The 25,147-nt window shown below is 39.2% G+C and overlaps 1 protein-coding gene across 1 annotated transcript; it reads right to left on the reverse strand.

Annotated features, from left to right (window-relative positions):
• Nucleotides 1-7,667: 7,667 nt before the first annotated feature.
• LOC145984874 (protein GVQW3-like) lies at nt 7,668-8,102 on the reverse strand. The gene has a single exon (XM_083118249.1). The coding sequence runs from the start codon at nt 8,100-8,102 to the stop codon at nt 7,668-7,670; it is 435 nt and encodes a 144-aa protein (XP_082974375.1).
• Nucleotides 8,103-25,147: the final 17,045 nt, after the last annotated feature.

Below are 25,147 nucleotides of genomic sequence, written 5' to 3' on the forward strand. Positions count from 1 at the left end.
CTAGAAGATTTAATAAAAGGTCAAGATATAGTGAGATTTGTCAAAGCCCAGAGAATAAAGTGGTTGGGGCATGTGGAGAGAATGGTGGAAGACCGGATGCCAAGAAGAATGTTGAAAGAAAAGCTTCACCATGCAAGAAGAAAGGGCAGGCCCCGACTTCGATGGATAGATGACGTCGCTGCAGACTTGCGGACAATGAAAATTAAAGGATGGAGGAGAAGAATTGATGATAGATTGGAATGGAGGCTGATTGTGGAGGAGGCCAAGGCCCACCAAGGGCTGTAGAGCCAGAAAGAGAGAGCGAGAGAGAGATTTTTTTACACCTACATTTTTTTCTCACATTTTTTTGACACGTACTTTTTTTTGCACATTTTTTGACACCTTTTTTTGTGTCGAGACAACATTTTTTTAACGATAAAAATTTTTTACGGTAAGGCAACTTTTTTCTGACGCTATGGCAACTTTTTTTTGACGTACATTTTTTTACGTATATTTTTTTGTCTCATATTTTTTTTGACACGTACATTTTTTTGACATGTATATTATTTTTTTTTCACAGTGTGTGATGATATCATCGGTCTCCTGTTTAGACTTGAACCAATCATCTGTGTATTGTCTTCTTCCCTGCCTCGCCTCGTAAAGTTCGTCCATCCTATCGTTTAATTTTTCCCCTGCGGCCAAAAGAAGAGTGTCGAGATCATCGCACCTCATTCCACTGATCTCCCGAAGATAATCCTTGACAACCATTTCACAAGGGATACGAAATTCCGGTGTTGTTCTTGGTATGTTTAAAAGTTTCCCTACATCCCCACAATCTCCGTTTAAAGCGTGTTTGAATATAATGCATAGCAGTTCGGACGGTAAGTCGGTTATACAAGACATGTTGTTATTATTTTTTTTTACTGTATGTTATTTATTTATATACCCCACCCAAATTTTTGTTTCGTGTTCATGGCGATGGTGGTGCCCAATGCTGCAACTTTTTCACCCAACGATGCGTCTCTGCTCATGACCCTCCCGAAAGCGGCATGCTCCAATTTCTTGTCTGCTTCGTGACGTGCATCCAGATCGGTGCGAGTGTTGTAAGCAATATCGTGATCTTTGCATGCCGCATCCAACGGATTCACACCCTTGTCTCCTCTCTCCAATCTTTTCTCGAGTTTGGTACCGGGACCGCAGTACTGGTAGCCAGGTAAATGCATCTCGAAAGGTAACTTGTTGATGATGTCGTTCACGAGTCCCTTTCCTTCGGCCACGTTCCAGAATCAAGGAGGCAGCGTGTTGATAATTTTGATCAAGTAACCTATGCCCTTGTCGTCGTTCACGATGAAGTTGGAAAGTTTCGTGCTGATCATGTCCACGATGCCAACCTTCTCATTGTAAAAATTACGATTGCCTGCATTCTCTTCACCGGCTATCACTAACAATCTGTCGATGAGTTTTCTCACGTCGTCCACCCAAACGAATTCTTTGGGTAACGTGTTGTAGCGTTTGACGCCGCTTCCACTTTTCACCTCGTTCCAAATCGGTTTGATGAGATTCCTGTACTTCTCACCGCTACTCGATTTCACCCTATTCTGCGTGGCATCGTTGTTCTGGTACATGGCATCCGTCATGATTAAAATTTCCCTGTAACTCTGGTAATCTTCGTCGGTGTAATCTTTCGGGTATTTTTTGGCAACGAGTTCCCACAGTCCCACCGTACCCGGATACCTTCTCCAACTATTCTTATCGCCTAAATTAACATTAATGTCGTTGCCATCGAAGGTGACTTTCGATTTTCCAATCTTCCACACGGCGCCTTCTTTGCTCTCCATGCTCGGATACAATCCAAACACTTCATCCTTGTCGAATTTCCCCGTGCTCAGGTAGTCTTGTGCCAACGGTCACAACTCGATCTTATCCGAAGACGTGCTGCTTATGGCTCGACGTCGTGCCGGTACTTCCTTCAGTTCGAACGGCGTCGAAGGAATGCTTGAAATGGGCGTGGGTACAATGTAACTTTTAGCTGCAAGTGGTACGAGTTCGTTGATCAAATTTTTATTTGTTCCGTGACACTTTTAATTTCTTTACCTAGACCGCTGATGGCGTCGATCACAGGTTGATCTTGACGTTTCTTCTCTTCGTACAAACCACGATTCTCGGATTTCCAACCTTTGAATCGCTTCACTAGATATTCCCGCAACTTGAGATTGTCCTCTTCTTGAAATTGACGTTTTGACATTTTTCTATATACGTCGAAACGTTTCTGAAACGTCGAATTCTCAGCCTATACGTTCGGTTCGTAGTTTTCTTGCCGTCACCCACTTGAGACTATCAACTTTTCTGACACTCACTTTTTTGTTATAATGGTTATTTTATATATACGCTTGAGACGTTTGAAAAAAAAGAACGTTTTTTCAAATTTTATTTTTTTGACTGTTTAGGTTCTCGACCGTTGATTATTTTTTTTTGGATTTTCTTCTCGTTGCAAATCTGAAATTGAAATTTTGATTTCGCCTGCGTTCTCCGGATTCACGGTGATCCGAAGTTTCCCACCGATCGGAATTTCGTAAAAATGTAAATTGTTGTTGAAGACATAAAACGTTTTGCTGACTTCATCATCGTATTTCGTCCAAATGCTGTTGAGGTGAATAATCAGTAGACCGTTGAGTTTGGATAGTATTTCATTATCTGTCGTCGTGTGGCGTACAGTTTCCTTGTTGGTTTGCTTTCTGAAACCAAAAAGATTCATGCTGGTTATTTAAGAAAAAATTGAGATCGAACAGATCGTATCTAATATAAATAACACCACAAATAGTAACTTCATCTATGGTAGATCGTTTATGCTTGGGTCTAATATAAATAACACCACAAAAAAGTGTGCAATTTAGTAACTTCTCCACTTTTTTTTCTTATCCATTTCTAACTTGAGTAGACATTGGAAGAATGTGCATGGGGAAGGATCAAGTAAGAGAAAGCTCGATGTTGACGATCAAGCGCCACGAAAGAAGCAGAAGAGTGCCGGCGAAAGTATTCGAAATATTTTAACCGAGGAGACTTTCCGATCTGAAGAAACATCTGATCTAAACAACTTTTTTCGCTCGGTCAAAAACAAGTTAATTTCGTCTATCACCGAAGCTTTGTTGCAATGCTCGTTGAAAATCCACCTCATCGTTTCCGTCATTTATGAAAACGTAAAAAAGAACGACAAACTTTCCATCATTACACTGGTGTAAAGAGCCTCCACGCCGCCGACGTCGATGAGGTGGATGCCATTTGGAACCAGATGTTTGACGCTTTGTTGGACAAGCACAAGACTTTCCAAAAACGTGGATCGGGTTGGACACTTTGCGGTTCGCCTCACACTTTAACTTTGAAGGTAGCACGATACAACCCGATGGGAGCATCCAGTTATATCAATTTGCCTCCGGAAATAGCCAGTAAGAAAGCCATCATCAACATTCAAAATGAGGATAACAGATGCTTTTTGTGGTGCATCATTGCCGATCATCACCCAGCCAATAATGACAAACAACGTTTATGCCACTACAACAAGCCAGAATATCTCTCAGAATTTGAAAAACCTATGGCTGGCATTAATTACCCTGTAAATCTACGAGAAATTAGTAAATTTGAGACACAGTACAAGACAGATAAAAACAAAAGTATAGCAGTACACATCTTCGGATTAGACAAAAACAACACCATCTACGTTCTCAGACATAACAACATTAAAAGTAATCATGTCATCAGATTACTCCTGATCGAAGATTATGATAATTATCATTATTGTCTAATTCAGAATCTTCCAAAATTAATAAGAAGTCAAATTACCACAGATCACCATAAAATTCGAGTATGCGACAGATGCCTGAGTATATTCTACGGTCGAGGAAAAAGAATGCTGATGAAGAACTCCGAGATCATCATGAAATGTGTAGTAAACATCCGGCTACGGCTATCAAAATGCCTTCTCGAGACATGACATTTTCCAACTACAAGGCATTACTCTGGTATCCCGTGGTGATATGCGCCGACTTTGAAAGTTTCCAACTTCCACTCGCCATCTGCGAACCGAATCCCAGTGTATCGAGCACTACCGAAATTCTACATCACGAAGCCTGCGCTTTTGGATTGATGGTCAACAACACAGGCAATGTTATTTTACATCGTGGCAATGATGCTCCACAAAAATTCGTTCAAACCTTGAAACAGATGGCCATACAATTCGCTCCTCTACTAAGAGAAGACAAAGCAATAGAGCCTCTTACCCAGGAAGAGAAGGAAGCATATGACCTTGCCTCTCAGTGTGATGTGTGCGAATGTAACTTCACCCTCGAAAATGTCGAAGTTTGCCACCATAATCATCACACGGGAAAATATGTGGCCCCCCTGTGTAACAACTGTAATCTACAAATCAAAAAACCGAATTTTATTCCTGTATTCATTCACAATTTGGAGGGCTACGACGCCAAAATCTTCATAAAGGAGATGGGATGCGACGCTCAACCCATTAGCGTCATAGCTCGCACCAATGAGAAATTCATTTCATTCAGCAAGAAGGTGGACGTTGGAAATGGCAATCACGTAGAAATTCGCTTCTTGGACTCCTACAACTTTCTGTCTTCGAATTTGGCGAGACTTGCGTCTCAACTCACCGACGATGATTTGGTCGCCACCAGGAAATGTTTTGGCAACCAACATTTAGCACTGTTGAGACGCAAGGGTGTTTACCCCTACGAATACATGACGGATGCTTCCAAATTCTCAGAAACATCATTACCACCGAGAGAATCATTCTACAGTCGTCTTAGCGACACCTGTTGCACCGAAGAGGACTACCATCATGCTCAGCTTGTCTGGTCTACATTCTCTTGTCAAACCATGGCCGACTATCATGATTTATATCTGAAACTGGATGTTACGCTATTAAGCGACCGTTTTCATCTCCATCGCTCGAGAGGAATGGCAGCATATGGTTCGGACCCCGCTTTCAGCTACACCACACCGGGTTATTCTTGGCAGGCGATTTTAAAATCCACGAAGGTGAAGATAGAACTCATCAAAGACGTCAATCAAATTTTGGTTGTCGAAGAGGCAAAACGTGGAGGAATCGTCCAGTGTCCCCTTCGATACGTCAAGGCCAACAATCCATATGTTGCCGATTTCGATGCAGGGAAACCGACAAACTTCTTGGCATACTGGGACATGAACAACCTGTATGGTTATGCCATGTCCGAGCCTCTGCCCATCGGAGAATACGAATGGATGAGTGAGCAGGAACTTCAAGATTGTTTAGAATGGAGCGAAGATCATGAAAATGGATGTTTCCTGAAAGTAGATTTGGAATATCCTGCATCGCTTCATCAAGAACACCATGGATTTGCGATAGCACCTGTGATGGAATCGGCTCCGGAGAAGAAGCTGATGCTCACCTTCAAGAGCAAAGAGAATTACGTTGTGCATTATCGTCTCCTACAATTCTACCTCCAGCATGGATTGGTTTTGAAGCGTGTGCACTCGAGATTGAAGTTTAGACAGACCAGGTGGCTAGCACCCTATATCGACGGCAACACTCAACGTCGAGCATCAGCTTCTTCTTCAGAAGACAAAGACCTATACAAATTAATGAACAACAGCATCTACGGCAAGAGCATGGAAGATCCGAGGAAAATAAAAAATATCAACTTGGTCTCCGACCCAAAGAAAATAAACAAGCTCGTCGCTCAGCCCACGTACAAGAACTTCACGATACTGAGCGACACGTTGGTATTGATCAAACGTGCTCTCCGTCACATAACATTCGACAAACCAATCGCCGTGGGAGTCGCGATCCTCGAGTTGTCGAAGCTGGCCATGTACAAGTTTCACTACAACATCATGAAACTTACGCTATGGAGAGGGGATCGAGGTGGCGTACACCGACACGGACAGCTTCGTGTACAAGATCCGCACCGATGATCTATACGAAGATCTCAAAAGCATGAGCCAGCATTTCGATTTCTCCAATTATCCGAAAAATCACGCTCTCTTCGACAACAGCCAGAAAATGACGATCGGGAAGATGAAGGATGAAGTCAACGGCCGCATCATCACAGAGTTTGCTGGTCTTCGAGCAAAAATGTACGCCATAAAAATCCAGGATGAGACCGAAATAAAGAAGGCAAAGGGGGTGGGTCGTTCGACTACGAAAAAGCTAACTGTGGAAGATTACAAGTCGTGCTTGTTCAACAAAAGCATCAAACACATGACCGAACATCGCATCACGAGCACCATCGACCAGTTGCGTACATCCATGATCAACAAAGTGGCGCTTGATCCCCATGACACCAAATTGAGGCTACTGGACTGCAACATCCACACCCGAGAATGGGGATACCATGACGAGGAAGAAATCTGCTCGCACCATTAGACTTCTGCATCAAAAAAGTAACTATTTTTTTTCGTATTATTTCTTGCACCACTTTTTTTTAAAAAAAACAATCATTCACACTAATTTTTGCATTCACACTTTTTTTTGTATTTTTCTATCATATTATGTACACTATTTGAGAATATTTTTTTTTTCTTTCAGATGCTGCACCCTACGGAAACTTTCAGTTCTTACACATTCCATTCTTAAACAAAATTTTTCTTCTCTTCAATCATAAAACACACACATTACACACGGAGGTCCTCTGTAGGGAGTCATGGGGGGGTTTAAAAAAAAAAAGAACCCCATGAATCTCTACAGAGGCATGGCTTTGATAGCCATGGCCATTAGAACTGTGTTGGGCACCACACACCCCTGGCGGGATTTTCTTTGGGGGCCAGGGATTTCCTTAACAAAAATAATTTCGATTATCACACACACACCCCAGAAGATCACACATAAAAAACATCGTAGCAGATTACACTGAGAGCAGGTCGTAGTAGATTACACTCAGGGACCTTACCGTAAGGGAGACAGCCTTATAGGAAAATGTCGTAAGTCATTTCAAAAGTAGGTCAAAGGACTGCGCCAGAACGAAGCATCCCACCTACTGGCCTCGTACCAAGTACTGTCGGTGAAGGTATCCAATTACACTACTCAAGTATTCCTTGAGTATACTCAAGTTTCGGAAGTGCATGGATACCACGGTGGAAGAATTCTTTTGATCGAGATTGTAGCCACTCGTGCACCGCATTTTCACCTCTTCATCACTATTGAAATGTTTGCCGCCCATCGCTTCTTTGAGTGGACCAAACAGATGAAAGTCACTGGGGGCAAGGTCTGGCGAATAGGGTGGATGAATGAGACACTCAAATTTGATGTCATCGATAGTCTCAACGGTCAAACGGGCAGTATGCGGTCGGGCGTTGTCATGCTGTAGGAGTACTCCTGAGGACAAAAGTCCTCGCCGTTTACGTCTGATTGCAGGGCGAAGTTCATTTTTCAGCATGTTTGAATACGAGGTACTGGTTACTGTCACTCCTTTGTCCATGTACTCTTCCAAAATTATTCCCTTAGAATCCAAGAAGAGAGTGAGCATGACCATTCCTGCTGATGGTTGAGTGCGGAATTTTTTTGGTTTCGGCGAAGAGCTATGCCGCCATTCCTTGCTCGCTTTCTTGGTTTCTCATTGATGATAGTGAACCCAGGTCTCATCGCCTGTAACAATCCTGTCCAGAAATGCATCACCCTCGTCGTTGAAACGACGCAAAAGTTATTCACAGGCGTCGACGCGACGATCTTTCAATTCAGCGGTCAACTGACGTGGGACCCATCTTGCCGATACCTTATTGAAATTCAGAACATTATGCACAATGTGTTGAGCTGAACCAAAGCTCATATTCAATATTGTTGCGATTTCTTTCAGGGTAATACGCCTGTTGTCCTTTACAAGCTGTTCCACTAGCGCAATGTTGTCGTCGGTCACTACGCGGTGAGCCTGTCCCGGTCGAGGAGCATCCTCCACAGATGTTACGCCACTTTTAAACTTCCTACACCACTCGTATACTTGCTGCAGGGACAAACACGAATCACCATACTTTGCTGCCATCCTGCGGTGAATTTCAATTGGTTTCACACCTTCACTACTCAAAAACCGGATCACCGAACGCTGTTCTAATGCGGTGCATGTGGACAGAGGGGCGGCCATCTTGAAACTGCTCCTGTGCTGGCGCTTGTTTGACTAGACTCTTCTGCCACCTACTGAAGAAGGAGAATACTGAGAACAGATTTTTTAAAGATTAGTTCTTCGTCTGGTGAAGACCCTGATATAGGGTAGAAACGTAACGTGTAAAGTGCTTTTAATTTTTAACAACTTTTAATTGTACAGGGTGATTCAAAAGTCGCCATACATACATAGCACACTCACCGATATTTTCTTTTTCAGATTAAGTGACACAATGGATGCACGCACGGGTGACACAGTGTAAGCTGAGTGGATCAAACGCTTTGACATGCGCATTCACAACAACGGGGTCATATTGAACATGTGTAACCACAAACCTGCTTTGTATGCTATGTATGGCGACTTTTGAATCACCCTGTATGAAGATCTACTAAGTTACTCTGTATGAAGAGATTAAAGAAACAACATCGAACTTTATGTTGCATAACACACTGTAAAAAAGTGACGATCATATTACGGTGAAATCAACGGCAGTGACGTCACCGTAACTAACATCGGACGATGCCAAAGCACCGCAATCAAAGCCTCAGCGTTCTTCGTATTTCATTTGCTTGCAAGTAATGCTCTGGCCAGTGAGTGTTAGTCAACCAACACTTGAACCCGTTGTTATATTTGAATAACAACTTTTAGGCGGTCTTAAAATATTTTACATCTTGGTATGAATTTGCACCCCTCACGAGGAAAAAAAACATTTAAGAACAGTTCTACAATACATACTAAATTATTTTGTGTCATGTATGCTGCGTAGTACTTACAGTATTTTGCAAATGAGAAGTTAGCTTCAATGATTCGCGTCTTTCTTACTTACGATGACGAAGCTTAAAATGATTTTTCCGTGTTATAACCAGTCGAAATTATTTATTACAGCCTCCCCGATGGCGTAGTGGCAACGTCGTCGCCTTGTAATCAAGGAGTCCCTGGTTCGATACCCGGTGGGGACACATTGCATAGTGGTTCGGATCCCACTTTAAACTGTAAGTCCAGTACCAATTAGCCTATCTGTGCATAAGTGGACTTGAAATAACGATTCAATTCAATTATTTATATGACCAGAGGTGATACCAAAAGCTAGACTACCATCCGAAACATGAGACGTAAACTAGACTTCTATATCATACCGAAAACGAGACAGACTCAAATTTAACTCACTCATTCACTCCAGAAGTCTCGGATCGATCGAGGTTTTAGGAAATTAGAATGCATATTATATGAACATTCTGGTTAATTCAAAAATCTTTTACTTTACTACTTGAGCAAGCGGAAGTAAAAAAAATCCAAGTTTGTTTCGAGTTGCACTTTACGTTCTCAAAGGCTACTTGGAACTGGGCTTACAGTTGAAAGTGAAATCCACACCATTGTGCAATGCTCCTCCACCAGGGATCGCAATTTCGGAGTGTTACTACGTCATCGCGAAGCCCCATCAAGGGGAGGTGGCTATCTTATTACTTATATAATTATTTGTTATGAAATATGCACATAGCTAGGTACTTATGTTTGATAATCATTTTAACGACTAGCTACTTGTTTTACATTTTTGTATTAATTATTTGAAGAGAATATGAAATGAACACACATATTCTATATACAAATACAGTGTGGTATTTGAAAAAATTCCCAGTAGGGGAAATTCCAGATCGTCTCGTAAGTAATGACAAACACAATCACACACGCAAACAATTTCTTTCGTTAAAATACAAGTTTAAATTGTTTTATTCTCATCTCTAAAAAGATGGCGGTATCGCATACCATTCCGTACCGCCAGAAAAAGCATTGTATGTACGTCTTGGTTGTAACGATGCTATTCAATATCAATGTGATTATATTACAACTCAGAAATGTCCGTGACTGTACATTAACTGCTCTTGAAGTACCCTCTCCTTCAAGGATCAAAGAAGAGTAAGGGATGCAGAAACTACAAGTGGAATTCCCCCTCAATTATCACCTTGTACACACACACACACAACCTGTAGGCTTAGAAGTCACCTGACTGGAATTTCTCGACTGCACTGGAAAATTATTTTAAATATGGCGTTGCATTGCATAAAACCCTTCCTTCGTCAGTTTCTCTGGTCTATTATAAAAAGCAAAGATTATGAGTATGACAGTAATTCGTCCCCTACTCCCTTTCCAGTAGCGATGAATTTCGTAAGGGTGAGTGACCGCAAAAGGGAGAAGCGTTACTTCCCATCCTTTGGGGTGTCCATTTTTCATTTAAATCGGTGCCAATTCAGAAATATAATCCTATCCGCCCTTTTCATGAGAGCGCCACTGACGCCTGCACAACTGGCTTTCCCTCGGAAAAGAACTGCAAAGGTCAGAAACCGGGAACACGAGTCCAAGAAAGAAATGAATCGAAGAATAACAGGAAACGAAAGGGACATGAAAATGGCGGACAGAGAGGAGCAGGCCGTGCAATTTTTAACCCCAAGACGAGTTGCGAAAACAAGACGAGATGCAAAATGCATTCCCCGCTGTTCCTTCTTTGCACGTGTCGTCAGAGGAGAAGAGTGAACGGCCGCCAGATGTCGTAGGTGTTCTGCAACAACTTTGGAAAATGGCGAAAGCTTCTTGAAGCTAGCGTGACGAACGGCGAAATACGATTTCGGCAGCTGCCCAGCATTCATGGCGCATGCGTCGTTAAGTTAGAACTCCAATTACTGTTCGTGAGAGATTTCAAAGTGTTTTTTTGCTGATCCCCATTTTCTTTCAAAGCATAAACATGCATGGCAGGTGGTCACAGGTGTTACAAGCTGTGAATTATATGCGGTGATATAACTTGTAACACGAATTATGATTATTGGCGAGGCGTAATCACGGATGTAATTAAATGGAAATAAATGAACGCTTCAGCTTTCAGTAGTCTGATACCCCCCTAACTTCTTGCCTGTTTTTTTCTCCTACACTAAACCTTGTCTACCAAGAGAAAGTAAATTGTCTTTGCCCTCCCCACTTCCTGTTTAGGCACCCAACAGTTGTTAGGAACACCTGTTCCAAATAAGACCCAGATATTTTGGAAGATAATGATGATGTTCAGATGTGTATCATAATTTTACTATACCTGATAGCATGACAGAGTTGGATTAAAAGTAGAGTTAATTTTTTTAAATGTTGCTGTTGGTAGCATTAAGTATATTTGCTAAAACCTTATTATGTAGTGTGTTGCTGTTGAATCTAAATTGAGATGAATCTTATGTGCGCGTTGATTAATGATAAGGTTGGAATTCCAGAATTTCATAATTTTAAAGATGCGAAAGTTGTGGTTGAAGAGCATATTTATTGTGAGGGACCACAGGGTAGTCCTTCACTAACTAACTCCCTAGCTTTCCTAAACCTGAAGGTTTATGGCTGCAGCAACACAAGCCTTCCATCTATCCCTATCTTGGTCAAGAAAAATCAAACCTTTTCCATCCTTACCGATTTCCTTTGAGTCCATAATCTATCCCTCCATCTTCGTCTTGGCCTCTTACCACCAGGTTTCCCAACAAGTATCGCGCTTCCCCGATGGCGCAGTGGTTGCGTTGTCGCCTTGTAATCAAGCGGTCCCGGGTTCGATAACCGGTGGAGGCACATAGTGGTTCGGATACCATTTTAAACTGTAGGTCCAGTCCCGATTAGCCTTACTGTGCATGAAGTGGACTTAAGACACCAAATCAATCAATCTTCCCAACAAGAATCCTATAAAGTCTTCTTTCCTCTTCCATTTCTTCCACATGGCCTGCCTATCTCAGTCTTCTTGATTTAATTATTCTATCTCGGCATGAATACAAATTATGCAGTTCTAAATTATGTAACCTGTCTTCTCATCCCTTTTAGGTCCAAATATTTTTCTAACGATTTTATTTTCAAATAGTCTTGATTTATGTTCCTCCTTTAACGTAATGGACCAAGTTTCACATTAATATAATATTACAGGCAAAATTACTGTTTTGTATATTTTCACTTTTTGTTTTTTAAATATGATACGAGAAAAGGAACTCGCAAGACTGATTCGAACGAGCTGTTATCAATAATTAGATTTTGATTATTACCTAAAACTTAGTCTCGGTCTGTAAGCATATGTTTAGTTTTATCTTTACGAACTTTCAAACCTATCTCTTTACCTGCTTTGAGAAATATTTTAGCATTCTTCTTAATTGTATTTATATCATTCCCTATTAAATCTAACTCATCTGCATATGCTAACAACCGAGTAAAACCATTTAATTTTAGTCCTTCAATAGTTTCTCTTACCTTCCTAACAGCATATTCTAAGGCAAAATTATAGAGCAATAGAGATAATGCATCTCCTTGTTTTAACCCATCATGAATTGTAAATTGTCAGACATATTAATACCCACACGAATTTTACTTTCTGTTTCACTAATGCATACTTTTATCATATTAATAAGCTTCTTGTGTTTTCCAAACTCTCTTTTGAGTGAATCATATGCTTTTTTAAAATCAATGAATAGCTGATGGACACTTTGATTATATTCCCAGTTTTTCTCAAGTGTATATCTGATGTGAAAAATTTGATCTATAGTTGATCTGTTACGTTTGAATCCACATTGATAATCACCTATAATTTAATTAGCAAATGTGGTTAGTCTTGTTAAAAGAATGTTAGACAATATTTTATATTATGTTAAGAGTACAGAATTTCCACGGTAATTAGTGCAGTTCACATCATCACTTTTTTAAACTGAGGAACAATGACTGATTCGTTCCAGTGTTGAGGGATTTCTTCTTTATTCCATATTAAACTAATTAATTAATGAATTTGACGTATTAACGAATTCCCACCATATTTAATTAACTCGCAGGTATTAAATCAATGCCAGGTGCTTTTTTTTAATTCTTTTGATAGCTTCTTTAACTTTAGTCAAGTTAGGTTCTGTAACTAAAGGTTCTGCTGTGTGTACTTCATTTACTTCTGATTTATCTTCTACATGCACAGTTAAAACATCATCTACTCAAAATAATGCTTGGATCAGCTAAACCTTCGCCGTTTATATCTCTTACCAAGTTTACTTCAGGTTGCCACACCTTTCTAAATTCATTTACATCATTATATAAATGTTTGATATTTTTATTTTGCCATTTGTTACGATTTCGTTAACTTCAAGTAATTTCTTTTATTTACTTCTAAACGTGCAGTTAACTTCTCGCTTTAGTCTACTATAATTGCATAAATTTGTACTAGCCTGCTTTCCCATTTCTATTACATTATCACATTCATTATCAAACCACGGCTTACTTTGTTTTGGTTTGTGCTATCCTATACTTTCTTTAGCTGCTGATTCAGTTGCCTTAAGTATATGCTGCCAATTCTCATTTACATCTGTTTCATTTATATTTTCATTATCATTTAAGTCCTGCAAAATATCGAATTTATTTGACAGTTTAATTTAGTAATCTTTCTGAATTCTTTCATAAGCAAATTTTCTTGCATTAAATATTAGAACTTTTAGATTTTGTTACTTATGATTTACCACTTAGAATCTTTCTCTTAAATTAGCAATTACTAAATAACGATTACTGGCACAGTCAGCATCTCCATATGAGAGAACGTTAAATATATTAGCACGCCTTCTATTATCGATGTATTATCTATCTGATTACGAGTCCTACCATTTGGAGAAGACCAGGTATATTTATGGATATCTTTATGTATAAAAGTGGTGCTTTTCACAATCAAATTATTTGAAGTTGCAAAAATAAATTAATCTTATATCATTATCATTACTTAATTCATGAAGGCTTTATTTACAAATAATGGGTTAAAATATCTCATCTTTACCAATCTGTGCATTACAGTCACCTAACAGAATTTTCAAATTTTGCGGGTAAGACACCCCTGGTATCATTCTCGTCAGTAATTAATTATTATTATTATTATTATTATTATTTAAATATGATACTTTGCTTACGTATCCCTTAAGATTTTGTATCGATTCACATTGAGATTTCAAATTTATAGAACGGATGGGGGCCTCGCATACTAATCTCGCCCAGGGCCTCGCGATATGTTACTACGCCACTGTGCTCAGTTCTTAACTCCCAGTAGTCAGCAATAACATCAGCTGTATTTTTAGTACAATTTCGAGAAGTACTTCACTTTAAACAGGCCCTGAACGTATATTATCGCCAGCTCAGATGAGTACGCAGTTAAAAGTGTTAATCAAGACTCCACCGATGTTGTCAACCTACATTTGGTTTATCCGCCACACACAGCATACGCTGTGACGCAATAACCTTAATTGTGCCCATATTCCTTACGTGCCTATTTTCGCCCTAGTTTGGGGCCACACGAATCAAACGCCGTGATATGATATGGAAAGGGAAAAAAACGTTTTAGGATATGTTACCGACATGGCGGCCATTTCGAAGTCCCCCATCTTGGAGTCAACTTCACTTTCTCAAACAGAAGGTGGTCATGTGACACAGGGTTCATGAGGGTCCAGGAAGTCACAAATTCTAATGGGTTCTATTGGGTTCCGCTGCAGAACCGGAACCTTTTTTCTCGCACAATTTAAATTCGGTGCAAGTTGCATATTGTTTCATTGAAAAAACCTGGGACCCCTAGCGTCGTGTTAACCACTCCGGTAAGTAGGTCAATTTCATGCGACCATCGATAGGTTATTGGCCGGGATGATATCGCGCGATCTCGGCGCTGAAAACTAAGAATTGTCATCACTATAAAGCTGGGTTGTTAAAGGGCTAGGAATTTTAAATATATTCAATTCCGGTCCAGGACAGAAAATCAGTCGGCAAGCGTAAATAAGTTCTGGACCGTAAAGAACCTTTTTATCTCTAAATAATTTCAATTCGGTCCGGGAAGCTTTTTTCCGGCTTAATTTAAATTCGGTCCAGAACTTTTTTCCTGCTGAATTTAAACACCGTCCAGGAACTTTTTTCGGATTAGTTTAAATATGGTCCAAGTTAGGTATTGAAATGATATAATACCCAGCATGTACCAAATTTAAATTGTGCGAGAAAAAAGGTTCCGGTCCTGCAGCGGAACCCAGTAGAACCCATTGGAATTTTTGGGTTTTTGGACATTTAACAACCCTGCTTTAAAGTTTATGGTAATAACGCCCCTCCTTGATACCTAAATTTACCCTACGAGGTAGTTTATCACGATTTCTAAAAATCTGTATCCTTGAAAGTAATTTTTAGCTCCATTTAAGGTGCAACTTAGCTCTTATGAGCGGATCCGGTTTGGCAACATTGCTCTCTTCTCTCTCTATCTTTCTTTCTCTATCTCTCTCTCCCTCACACACGCGCGGTCACACACACACACACACACACACACACACACACACACCACACAGCCAGAGAGAGATGGGAGAAATAAATGAAATAGGAAAAACAATGCAAATCACGTATATAGAGATATAGATGGAAGAATGCAGATACAGAGATTGGCGAGAAGGAGAAAGAATGAAATAGAGAAGTGAGACAGACAGACAGACAGAGAGAGAGAGAGAGAGAGAGAGAGAATACGAAAAATAGACAAACGAGAGAGAAGAGATAAAGAAAGGAAGAAATAGAGATGCGAGGTAGATACATAGATAGAGTAAGAAAGAAATGGAGAAACCAGAGAGAAGCAGGAAAAGAAAATACCAAAGAAATAGAGAAAGAAGAGAGAAGAGATGCAAGAGAGACAGAGAATAAGAATGGAATATAGAAGCAAAAGAGAGAGAGAGAGAGAAAGAAAAATAGAAAAGCTTGAGAAAAAGATAGATTATGAAAGATATAGAGGTGCGAAAGATAGAGAGAAAGACAGAATGCGAAATAAATAAGGAAGTGAGAGAACGAGAAAGAAATAGCCAAGTGAGAGACAAGAGAGAAAGAAAGAAAAATAGCAAGATATACTAGAGAAGAATGAAAGAAAGAAAGAGATAAGCGAGAGAGAGAGAGGGAGAGAAAAAGAAATAGAGATGTGTGAGAGAGAATGGGAAGAAATAGGGAAGCGAGAGAGAGACAGAGAGAGAGAGAGAAGCAAGGCAGGCGGAAAGAAGCAGAGAATAAAGAGGAATATCAGATAAAAGAGAGAAAGAAGAAAGGGACAGATAATAGTAGGAGAAAGATATAAAAAGAATGCTCAAGAAGACAGTAAGTAAACAAGAACGAAGAAGTACTAAAATAGAAAAGGTCGAGATTAGAAAGATTGATTGATTTGGTGTATTTTACTTTTGCCACTTTTGGCTAATCGCGAAGATGAGGATGAGTGATGATACGATGAAATTGATGAAAGGACACATTTCAAGTTTTCTAATGTCAGCGTTACTCAATGTCTTTCGTATACTGATTTCATTGTGTCTTTAATGTTGTTTTTTCAATGTACGAGATTAAATCCTGTTCTGAGGCTTTAGTCATACCTACCAAAGGAAAGAGATCTCTATAGATAAGTTGTGTTTGATGTAACGGAATGTTAAATTGGATTACAAAATAAGAGGGTAGGAATGAGATGCCCAGAGGCTCGAATCGAAACGATGACACGGATGCTTCTGAATCTTTACAAGACGAAGAACGGGACCATCCTTGATCAACATTTATTATATTTAAAGCATTCTTGTTGATGCATCAGGCATCACTTCTAACAATGCGAGGTGCAAGTAACAATGTTTCCACTGTTGTAACGTTGCGTGAAAGCGCAGAAAGCTTTCGATTGAGATCCAGAACAGTTAGATTTTGAACGATCGCAGTTTTCTAAATGGAAAAACTCCATTCAACGATGCAGTGCCCAGTGACAGGACGCAGGCAGACCCCAGGTCTCTTGCGAGCTATGATGAGAGGACGACTGCTAAGCCCTGTTATGCAGGAAACTATGAGAACAACCCCTCGATCCCTCGTACGAAGATCAGTGCGTAGGATTATATTCATCGAGGCGTATGAATCTTCGTGCAGCCTTCAGTTGTACAGGGTTAAGATTTTGGATATAGTGAAATTAGCAGCAGAGTATTATCTCTCGCATGGTAGTGATATTTTCACAGAGAGCCAGGATCTTACTATGTGGACAGAGCAAGAAGCATGCGATAGACTTCTTCAAATTTCAAGTGATGAGTTTCTTCAGCCAATACAAATTGTAGAGAAGCAGTTAGTAGTTACACAGAGAACATTTGGACGAAACAAACTAGTGGTGAAACGTTTAAATCTTAGGGAGTTGGATAAAAGATTTCACAGTCTTAGTTTCTGCAAGTTGACACACTGGTACATGAGAGAGATCTTCCCAGGATACGGTACTTATAAGTTAAAGTATGTTGGAGTACTTGTTATGTACTTTTTCAAGTGTCCCGAGCAAGGTATTAGTAAGCATAGAGCATATTGCGTGCAGGATGAAACAACAGGAAAGATTCGTTATTTTCCTATTAGGCAGACAGCTCAAAAGAACAAACGTCGTTCGTATTCCCAAAAAGCCGACAAAATGCAATATGTGCGAGAGCAGAACTTGATAGCTTCAACACAAAAACTCAGAGAAACGAGTTGCAATGTAGAATTGTATGCAATGTCGTATAGCCCAATCGACCATTTCATTGGACAATTTACCTCTGCGTTGAAATATTTTGGAACGAATGCTATCCACTCCAGAGAACGACAGCAGAGGAAGTTGAGTATAAATTCGGGAAAATGTGAGGCAAGCATTAAGAACAAATATCGTAAAAGAAGAGAATTCGAAAGATTGGATACTTTCATGCTAAAAGGCCTTGATAGAGAATCCGAGGACAAATATCAGGCAGACGATGAACTAGAACGTACAGGAATGTGGGATGCAATGACGAAAGAAAGAAAAGCTGATTACAGAAGTGAAGAAGACATCCCCATTCCAAACTACATAACTACCCAAACGGACTTCACAAAACGAGAGAAATTTTTCTTAGAATGTGACTACGTGAGCACAAACTTTAAAAGCATGAAAAAGAGGGCACATAACGTAAATGTTACGGAGGAATTAGGATCGAAGGAAAGGTGGGATCTGGTGCAGAAGTTGGATACTGAACACCAGAGTAAGGAGCCAAGACTGAAGAAGATAAGGGAAGCGATGGCGGAACTGATCGGGGAGTCTGAAAGCATCAAAGACACGGTCACAATTTTTGGGAAGATAGTCGAAGATCAGTTTCACATGATTGGGGCAAAGATCGAAGAAAGCACCGAAGATGTGAGGTGGTCAGATCTTCCAGGCGATGAAGGGCTCAAGTGGAATTTGTCTAGACTCGAAGACCAGAGAGACATTTCTGAACGCTCGCGAAACTTTGTGGAGATACGCAAAGATCTGACATTATTTTACCACCCCAGGTCCGAAGGAGAAAAAAGAGATATGACAGTGCAGGCTGAAGATATTTCGCAAGATGACCTTTGGGACTTCTATACCTGGACCATAGGAACGCTCAGAAATATGGAGGACAGCGTAAATAAAGTTGAGGCCCATGAGATAACGCCCGGTGAAAAATTAAGAATAGTGTACGTCGTGCGAGACCAGTACTACAACGTTATAAAGAATGTTGTGTTGAAATTCAAGAAGGCCGCGTCGGACAAAGTGAAAGAAAAGGAACTTCTTTGTCGAAAAGTCAGTAAGCTTCTTGACGAGGCAGAAGAGGATTATAATGAAATAAGAACGCAAGTAGTGGGATTGGCTATATAACCAGCTCAAGAAAGTATGAACCCCCCTCAAGCAGATTTGCCTACACTTAAAACTAGCTCAATATGCCCATATGAGGTTTTTGCTCAAGTGTGGAACCCTGTCTAATCCAAGATTTTTGTAAAAATGCCCTCAACAATTTCCTGAGAAAGTATGAGCCCCCTCAGATTGATTTGCCTACACTTATAAAAGGCACTTCTGTGAGATTGTTGTCCATAAATTTGTTAAAAATATGCCCCTCTTGATATTTTTTTGGCTACACTTAAAACTAGGCCACCCTCACCCACACACACACATATTTACTTCCGGTTTAAGTTCAATTGGATACCAGCTTCAATTTGTTTATCTAATATTAAAACAATGTAATTCTTCTAGAATTGCTCCGTGACTCTCTCATTTCTTACATCATAAACATGATTTTTCACCTATGAGAATAACACTACATATGGTGTCATCAGGTAATGCCTCATGGAATTCACAGATAATTTTAATGTTTGTCCTGTCATTCACCACAACTTGTTTCCTTTTTGAAGTGTTAATGACAAACATGGGCCTCTGTGCTTTGAATTCATCTGGTGTGTAATACATGTCAGTATTGCCAATAGTGACCCTTTTGTATGATGTAAATGCCTCATATAATTTCAGGAAATCATCCTTGGACATGTCTAAAATATAATTTTCTCTAGGAAATACCTCATTTCTGCCATTTTTAAGATATATGTTCTTGATGTTGCAGCTATCAAATTTACTTGAATTTTTTTCCTGATTATTGTGTCTTCCAGTCTGAAACAGTACCACCACAAAATCTGGCATGTCATATTGTATACTGGAGAATGAATTTGTAGCATCAAACTCATAATAGGTACCAGTGGCAGGCTTCTGTACACATTGATATGTATAAAATTGTAAAGGAACCTGTGGATTTTTTATTATATCAGCTTTGTATTTAAGAGCATAACTGGCCTCATATTCAACAACAGGGATTCTTAACTCCATAGTCTGAATAATGCATTTGCCTGCATCTGGTAGGGTATTAGGCAGAGCTTCCCCTGTAGAGTTTATTGCACTGTACCTCATCAAAGCATTATTATCATTTGCAGCTCTTCTAAATGTGATTCTTAAACCACCCTTCCACATAATATCTTTGTAATCTGAGAAGAATCCTGGCAACAGGCGCATCGGGAACAGCACTGTGTGGTTTTTAGATAATATTTTATCACCAGCCTCAAATCCACCTATTTTGTAGTAAGAAGCCTCGGTTTTGGATAATTTTAATGTGGCCAAAGCTGTGGAGGTAATGCCGGGATAATCTACTCTGTTTATAACAACACCATGCTTTCTGATCTCAATTTCAGAGAATAGATGTGGCACAAAATTATCAACCAATCTTATATTTGAATTTGCCGGATAATCTGTACCATCGAGCTTTACAACATCAAATTTGATGTACAGATCTGCTCTGTGGGGGTGTATAAAGCCATCCCCTACATCAAGATCAACCTCAATCTCTGTGTTGGGTTGATTTAAATTTGCAAATGTCCTCCTGTTTGGGGGGAATGATTGTAGCTCATAACTCTCAATATTTTCCATTTTCTTCTTGTATGTATTTTTATTTAAATATTAATTTCTATGATTGCAGTTGTTGTGGCACCAGCAAAATCAACTAATTCTTCTTTTTCATTAGTGACCATCAATTCAATATTATCTATTCTATTATGACACACAGGAAAATATAATGTTGGGGATGGATTGTAGATGATGGGCTCCATAAATTCAGAATTAGGTTTGAATGTTGCAATAATGCCGGTTTGTTTGTGAGTGCCTATGCCATTTGATTTGGTGATCATACCCTCAGCCACATTACAGTGAATATTCAGAGTCTCTATGGCTAAGAATTTGGGTATATTCATAGCAGTGTGTTTGATGCCTGGTTCAAGTTTTGTGTTGTTCTCAAATCCTAACAGCTCTCCTATAGTACCCAGATCCACTGTTTCTGTGGCAGATACAATTTCTACTCTGTGAGTGACAGAATTTTGACTTAACACTACACCTCTGGGTAATTGAGCATTTAAAGTAGATAGATTATACTGCCCTGGAGTAATGACAATTTTTTTCATCCCCTACTGCAATTGTATTGTTGTGGTGTGTAATATTGGGGATTAAGTACATGCCATAAAATGCCCTGAGAGCTATTGTTTTGGGATATACTATGTCATCATGCAATTTAAGTTTCAATATTGAATTTTGGCTGGTGAGATGGAATACCCCCATGATGTTTCAGATACCACAAGGCTTTTTGAAAATCTTCAATTGATGGTTTATTTATTTGAGACATATATCTAAGAACAGATAAACACAAATGTCCGCAATTAACATCTTTGAAATTTTGAACACGGGCATTATTGTAATAAAGATTAGCTGAATTTAGATATTTTATTAAATTTTCAGGTGGAACACCTCCAAATGAATCAAACACAAATGCCTCATCTTTTAAATATTTAAGATAACAAATCCAGTGAGTGCCTTGATTTTTGTACTTATCCAAATTAACAATGCCACACTCTTTGTTGAGTGGTTGTTCTGGCAAAGAATCAGACATGTACACACCTCTAAAATGTTTGATGCCCAGTGGCTTGATTAAAGCTTCAATATCTTGGTTTGTAAGCGGCTCTTGTTTTTTTTAAACTTATTCATGGCTCTCTTAACACCTTTGCCTTGTTTCTCAATGGCCACGTTATGGCGCCTCTGCTCATCTAATTCTGCCCTATTTTTCTTGGCATCTATTACTGTTTTTGCTATGGCGGCTGATCCCCCGGCCAAGCTCCCCACAGCCCCGAGAGCAGCTAAGATGGCAGGGATAGTAAATATGAATCCCCCCACATGTGATTTTTTTCTTGATTGCTGTAATTTTTTTAATTGGGGGGTACTAAGCAACAATTTCATACCATGTCCCTTTGCAAGACAAGAATTTTTTTCTTGCGCTGCTTTTTGGTTAAAAGACTGTCAATAGGCCCAAGAGATTTGAGACCTGCATAAGGTATTTGATACATAACACCCTTGGCCTTCATTGTAGGTTTATTATATACATATTCACAAACCCCACCCCAGTTTTTGTTTGGTGCTCATAGCTATGGTGGTTCCCAATGCTGCTATTTTTTCACTTAAAGAAGCATCTTTGCTTACAAATCTACCAAATGCAGCCTCTTCTAATTTCTTGTCTGCAACATGTCTCTTGTCAAGATCAGAATGTGTGTTGTATGCTATGTCATGGTCTCTACAAGCAGCATCTAGGGGATTAACACCAGGATCACCTCTGTTTAATCTATGATCAAATTTTGTACCGGGACCACAATATTGATAGCCTGGAATGTGTAGTTCAAATGGCAGCTTGTTTATAATGTCATTAACAAGGCCCCGACCCTCAGAAACATTCCAAAATTTAGGTGGTAGAGTATTAATAATTTTTATAATATATCCAATCCCCTTAGTGTCATTCACTATAAAATTAGACAATTTTGTGCTTATCATGTCCATAATTCCAACCTTTTCATTGTAAAAATTGTGGTTCCCAGCATTTTCCTCCCCAGCTATCACTAATAACCTATCTACAATTTTCTGACATCATCAACCCACACAAATTCTTTGGGAAGGGTGTTGTATTGTTTGATTCCACTACCAGTTTTGATCTGTGACCATATGGGCTTGATTAAATTATTGTATTTTGCTCCACTGCTAGACTTGACTCTTTTTTGTGTGGTATCATTGTTCTGGTATAGAGCATCTGATTTTATTAATATTTCTTTGTAATGTTCATAATCTTGATCTGTATAGCTGCCAGGCCTTTTCCTAGTCATCAGTTCCCACAATCCAGGTGTTCCAGGGTACTTAACAAAAGCACCTTTTTCTCCGAGACGAGATTCTGAATAAACAATCAGATCATCTCCCATAAATGTTACTCTGAAATTGCCAATTCTATGTATGATGCTACCATCACGCTCTGTGTCAGCATATAAGCCAAACACCTCATCTTTGTTGTCTTTAGGTGTGCTTAAATATTTTTGAGCAAGAAGACCTAATTCAATAGGATCCAGACTAGCTTCAATTCTTCGAGGAGCAACAGGACTAGGTGTATGAATACTAGAAAGTGGGGTGAATGGATAATCTAATATGTTTCTTGCAGCTACAGGTACAAGTTCTGTGATCAAATTTTGATTTTGCTCTGTAACAGTTTTGATATTTTTACCTAATTCACTAATAGCATCAATAACAGGCTGCTCTGTTTGTTTGTGTTTTTCATAAATTCCTCGGTTCTCTGATTTCCATCCCTTAAATCTTTTTACAAGATAATCTCTTAATTTAAGATCATCAATGATTGGCCTTTTCATGGTTATTTATATATGTTTCAATATCTAGAAAATTGTTGATTTTATTTCTGTATTTGCCAGTATTAGGTGTTCTTGTCATATCAATTGTGACAAACCCATAACTGTCCTGGTTCCAGCACTTACTGCAAATCTTGGAAAAATTATTGTAGCTCAAGTCCCCACCTACATATTCATCATGTATGTGTTTGAGGTTGGTATGGTCTTGATGAAACACACATATAAAATTGCTGTTGTCTCGGATCAGCTGCTTGGGTATTTTTGAAAAAGTCTGTGCCAGGTAGAAGCAATCAATGTTTTTGTGTCGGCCCTGTGTGAAGAAATTTCTAACCTTGTTTTGATTATCCAGTATAATGTCATCAAACACAACAACAGAATTATCGAGACATTCATGGAGTGGCTTAACATCTGGTTCAAAAGTGGCAATATCCAGTCCATCATATAGCTTCATCAGCTGCTGATATTTTAATTGTTCCAAGCTTTTAGAGAAGATATACAAGTGCCTGTTTTTCCAGTCTAACCAGTTGGGTGCCAATAAAAAATTATCAACTATTAGTGTAGTTTTACCACAAGCAGATGGCCCAACAATAAGACACCTAATATTATCAGGCAGCAATTTTCCATTTCTCTTATTCTGCTGTTCAGGTTCTGGCAGCCTTTTTATAACATCCCAGGTGTTCATATTATTATTTTGTCTGCATCGATCCAGCTGTGTTCTGGAAGTCCTAGCCATTTGACAAGTAACTTGTTGCCTTTTCTGCGGATGATTTTTTTCTATGAGATATGTGTCAGGCTGTTTAGTTTTGCTGAGCTCTTGTTCATAGAACCTGCCTTTGAGAATTTCTCCTCGGTGATCCTTTATTATATATGTGTTAAGGGTCCCGGGTTTAACTTGAACCACTGTAAATAATTCACTGCTCCAGTTTCTTGTAAAGCCTCTTCTGAATAAGTGCTTATATTTGCTGATTCTTACTTGATCACCCACCCTGTATTTGGCTTTTCTTGTTGTTGGCTGGTATCTAGGATAATAAACAGTACTGATCAATTTTTGCTCATCAGATGAAGTTACTTCAGAGGGTTTCATGTTGATTGTGGAATGGACCGAGTTGTTATATTTATGTAGAAGTTCTCGAAGAATATTAATCCATTTATAATTACCTTGAAGTGTAAATTGTTTATACATAAGATTTTTTAGAGTTTTGTTGAATCTCTCTACAATTGAGGCCTTGAGATCACTGTAACTCGAGTAATGTTGTATTGCCTGGCTTTTAATAAATTGTTGAAACACAGAATTATAAAATTATTTGCCATTATCTGTTTGCAAATAGCGCGGTGATCTTCCACTCTGATTGATGATTGTCCTGAAGGCTTCTGTAACACATTTTCCAGTCTTGGATTTGAGTGGCACAGCCCAGGCAAATTTTGAAAATGTATCTATTACAGTGAGTAGATATTTGTAGCCCTTGTTGATTTTGTCTAAGTTTTTCAGCTGTCCACTTGCCATCTCAATCAAGTCGCTCTGCCATAAATCATCTATGCCTTTTGTGACTACTGGCAGTCTCTTATAATTATGTCTGGCTTGTCTGTGTAATTCATCAACAATAATTTGTCTAGACATAATATGTAAACAAGAATATTGCAACTATGGGGTGTTCAGCAGCTGATACTACAGGATTTTCTAAATATAATTTGTCCCCTATTTGTATATGAAATTCCAGAGAGCCATCATCTTCAGCATAGGCTGTTTCTAACGTATTGGGGTCTGTAAAATCCTCTAATTCTACACTAGTGATTTTTGCTTTGTTATCAGCATTTGTTATTGATAAGGTAGGGTAGTGGTGTGCCTGTGGTTGAATCCAATATTTGATCTTGATTGGTCTAAGTGTGCCCCCAACAAAAAACTGGTAATAAAATTGTGCAGGGGACAGCATATATATTTTGCCACCTGGTGTAAATGGTGAATCATATTCTTTGTTGGGGATGCTGTACAATTCAAGAATTACTGT

This window comes from Lepisma saccharinum, chromosome 3 (genome assembly GCF_977018435.1).
Source record: "Lepisma saccharinum chromosome 3, izLepSacc3.1, whole genome shotgun sequence".
NCBI lineage: Eukaryota > Metazoa > Arthropoda > Insecta > Zygentoma > Lepismatidae > Lepisma > Lepisma saccharinum.